The following is a 3,776-nucleotide window of genomic DNA, read 5'->3' on the forward strand; positions in this document are numbered from 1 at the left end:
GAGTTCCAGGACAGCCGGGGCTATACAGAGAAACCCTGTCTCGAAAAACCAAAATAAATAAATAAATAAATAAATAAATAAATAAATAAATAAAAGAATTTAAAACATGTTTTGGAAGTTTGTATTGATTTATGCATTACAGGAGTTAGGCATAGTGTTTCCACATGGATGCTGCTCGGGTCAGCCGCCTTTGGCCACTCTCTTCTTTCCCAATATCAAGAATATTTAAAAATGTTTATTACTATTATTATTGTTATTTTGAGACAGGGTTTCTCTGTGTAGCCTAGGCTGTCCTGGAACTTGCTTTGTAGACCAGGCTGGCCTCAAACTCATAGAGATCTGCCTGCCTCTTCCTCCCAAGTGCCTGGTTTATAGTTTTTATTTGTAGTTTTTAATTTGTATGTATGGATGTATGGATGTATGTATGGATGGGTGGATGTTGGGGTGCATGGGGGTACAGGTCCCTGCAGAGAGCAGATCCACTGGGGGTGAAGTCATAGGAGACTGAGTTGCTGGATGCGGAATTTGGGGGACCCAACCCCGTTCTCTGCAAGAGAAGCGTGTGCTTGTAACCTCTGCTCCTGTCTCGTAACTTGTAGAATTTTCACACTGCCAATTGTGCCTTAGAGAAAGCAGCAGGATCAACAGTGCTGGTCACCCTCTTTAAGACATAAGACCGCCTGATACTTTAAGTGAATCTTTCAGGGCTCTGCACTTCCTCCTCTCCTGTTGCCTCTATTCCATTCTAGTTCCCAAGCTTCCTCCTCTCCTGACTGGGTCTGGCACTCTGAGCTCCAGGGTGTCTCTTCTCCAGAACTTTGAATATGGTGGTGAAGGATGTAGAGAACTCTGCAGAGCTCGGGTATTGGTCTTGGCTTCCCAGGAAGAGCTGGAAGTTTTGGAAAAGTCAGGTCTCAGTCTCTAGTCATTTAGAAAATTGGGGGATAATGGCCCTTACTTATGCAGATGTGAAAACCAAAGGCATGCGTGGATGTAAGCATGCTTTCTACATTAGGCGGTGGCTATACTAACCCATGTGTGCTGTAACTGCTGCCCCAACCTGACTTACTTATGGTTCTATTTACTCAGCTCTCTCTCTCTCTCTCTCTCTCTCTCTCTGTCTCTCTCTCTCTCCTAGGAAACAGGCTGTCCTAAAGGACTCGGCAGGCCACACGCACTGCACAGTTCCTTCTAGAGAAGAGTCACGGCCCATCTCTAAAATGGTGTGAATAGGATGCCCTCTAACCCCCTGTTGTGATTTTTAAAGATTTATTTATCTTGTATATATGAGTACACTGCAGCTCATCTTCAGACTGTAGCTATCTTCAGACCCACTAGAAGGGGGCATCAATCCAATTACAGATGGTAGTGAACCGCCAGGTGGTTGCTGGGAATGGAATTCAGAACCTCTGGAAGAGCAGTCAGTGCTCTTAAGTGCTGAGCCATCTCTTATGATTCTCACAGGTCCTAGGTATTTTTCTCTTTCTGGATCCCAATCCTCTGAGAAGGAAAAAAAACAAAACAAACCTAAACACTGTATTTTCTACCTGTATTGCTGAAGATGAATGCAAATGAGGCAAGCTAGATTAATTCTTTCATTCTCATGATAAAAGTTACTAACAGAAAATATTTCTCTGGATTCCTAAAGGTGCCTTTAAACTCAGTAAGACAGGGCTGTGATGGGCTGCTCACCCTCCTGCACAGCTTTAATTGGAGAGCTTTTGATCACGTGATCTGTGTGCATACTTTAGTGATGTAGTGTTGCAGACTGTGGCAGATGGCTCTTGGCTTCCAAGTTTAACCTGAGGAAAGTCCAGGTTTCATGGAACCCACCAGAAGTAACTATCTTTCAAGAACATCAATAATGGAAGCAAGACACCATCGCAAGTTACTGCAATATTTATCAGTAAATCGGTGTGTACTTGTATGCAGAACTCATAACTGTGGTTAAATAAGTGAAACCTCACAGAAATCAGTATGTAGAGAAATTAAAAGGTTTGTTAGCTGAATGAAAGAAATCAGTTAGAACTTACAATTTAACTAAACAAATTCTGAAAGATAATAAAGTCCTTGTTTGTTTTATTTCAAGAAGATGCTCTAGCACAAACATCAACACAGAAGACACCCACGACCCTTTCCAGCAGCACCAGCACATCCCAAATGAGCTCACAAGCGTCCACCTTAGCAGCCTCTCCAGACAGAAGGACAGGTACCACAGAAGAAACATCAACAACAGTTACTCCAAGTTCCATAACAACAGTTTCTCAGAGCCATCATGCTAGAAGCATGAAGACCAGCAAACCTGAAACCACCACAAACACCGAGGTGACCACATCAAGTCCTTCAGCCTCCTCAGGTGACCAAATTCAGACAGAGACAAGTTCACAAAGAACAGTCTCTCCTGGTGAGACAACCACCTCACATGCTCCCAGCACGAGCAGCTCAGCTCCAAGTACAACACACATGTTAACCACAACACCCTCCACAGAAAGTACCTCATTAGACACAGGACACACAACAGCAAGAACTACTCAAGGTTCTATACCTGCCACCACCCAGGTCTCACTGACACCTTCATCCCAGAAGATGTCAACAGTGTCAACACCCATCACCTCAACTCAAAAATTATCAACCCTTCCTCAGAACCAACACACTGGAAGCATGGAGACCAGCAGCAACACTCAAACCACGACAGTCATATCAATTCTTTCAACCTCTGCAAGTGACTCAGCTCCTGTACAGACAATGTCTCAAGTGACGTTATCATCAGATGAAAGAACCAAGTCATCTACTTCTGGTGTCAGCAGTAAATCGAAAACTACAACAGAAGTGCTCATTCTAACATCATCTACAGACTCTGCTCCAGGAAACACAACTCCGAGGATGACTCAGAACTCTATAACAGACACCACGAAAGTCACAACAACATCTTTACCACAAAAACTGTCAACAGTGTCAACACCCATCACCTCAACTCAAAAATTATCAGGCCTCACTCAGAGCCAACACACTGGAAGCATGGGGACCAGCAGCAAACCTCAAACCAACACAAACACTGAGGTGACCACATCAAGTCCTTCAGCCTCCTCAGGTGACCAAATTCAGACAGAGACAAGTTCACAAAGAACAGTCTCTCCTGGTGAGACAACCACCTCACATGCTCCCAGCANGAGCAGCTCAGCTCCAAGTACAACACACATGTTAACCACAACATCTTCCACAGAAAGTACCTCAGCAGAAACAGGACACACAACAGCAAGAACTACTCAAGGTTCTATACCTGCCACCACCCAGGTCTCACTGACACCTTCATCCCAGGATATGTCAACAGTGTCCACACCAATCACCTCAACTCAAAAACAGTCAAGCCTTACTCAGAGCCAACACACTGGAAGCATGAGGACCAGCAGCTTTCCTCAAACTAACACCATCCCAGAGGGGACCACATCAACTCCTTTAACCTCTTCACGTGACCAAATTCAGACAGAGGCAAGTTCACAAAGAACAAACTCTCCTGGTGCAACAACCACTTCACATGCTCTGAGCATGAGCAGTTCAGCTCCAAGTACAACACACATGTTAACCATAACATCCTCCACAGAAAGTACCTCAGCAGAAACAGGACACACTACAGCAATAACAACTCAAGGTTTAACACCTGCCACCACACAGGTCTCACTAACACCTTCATCCCAGAAGATGTCAACAGTGTCAACACCCATCACCTCAACTCAAAAATTGTCAACCCTTCCTCAGAACCAACACACTGGAAGCAT

The 3,776-nt window shown here is 44.4% G+C and overlaps 1 protein-coding gene across 1 annotated transcript in view; it reads left to right on the plus strand.

Moving 5' to 3' along the window:
- Muc4 (mucin 4, cell surface associated) overlaps positions 1–3,776 on the plus strand; it is a 48,245-nt gene that overhangs the window by 13,104 nt on the left and 31,365 nt on the right. Inside the window, exon 2 of the mRNA XM_021209651.1 lies at positions 2,090–3,774. Within this exon, the coding sequence (XP_021065310.1) occupies positions 2,090–3,774 (1,685 nt within the window). The remainder of the gene's footprint in view (positions 1–2,089; positions 3,775–3,776) is intronic.

The sequence above is a fragment of the Mus pahari genome, chromosome 12, assembly GCF_900095145.1.
Source record: "Mus pahari chromosome 12, PAHARI_EIJ_v1.1, whole genome shotgun sequence".
Classification (NCBI taxonomy): Eukaryota; Metazoa; Chordata; class Mammalia; order Rodentia; family Muridae; genus Mus; species Mus pahari.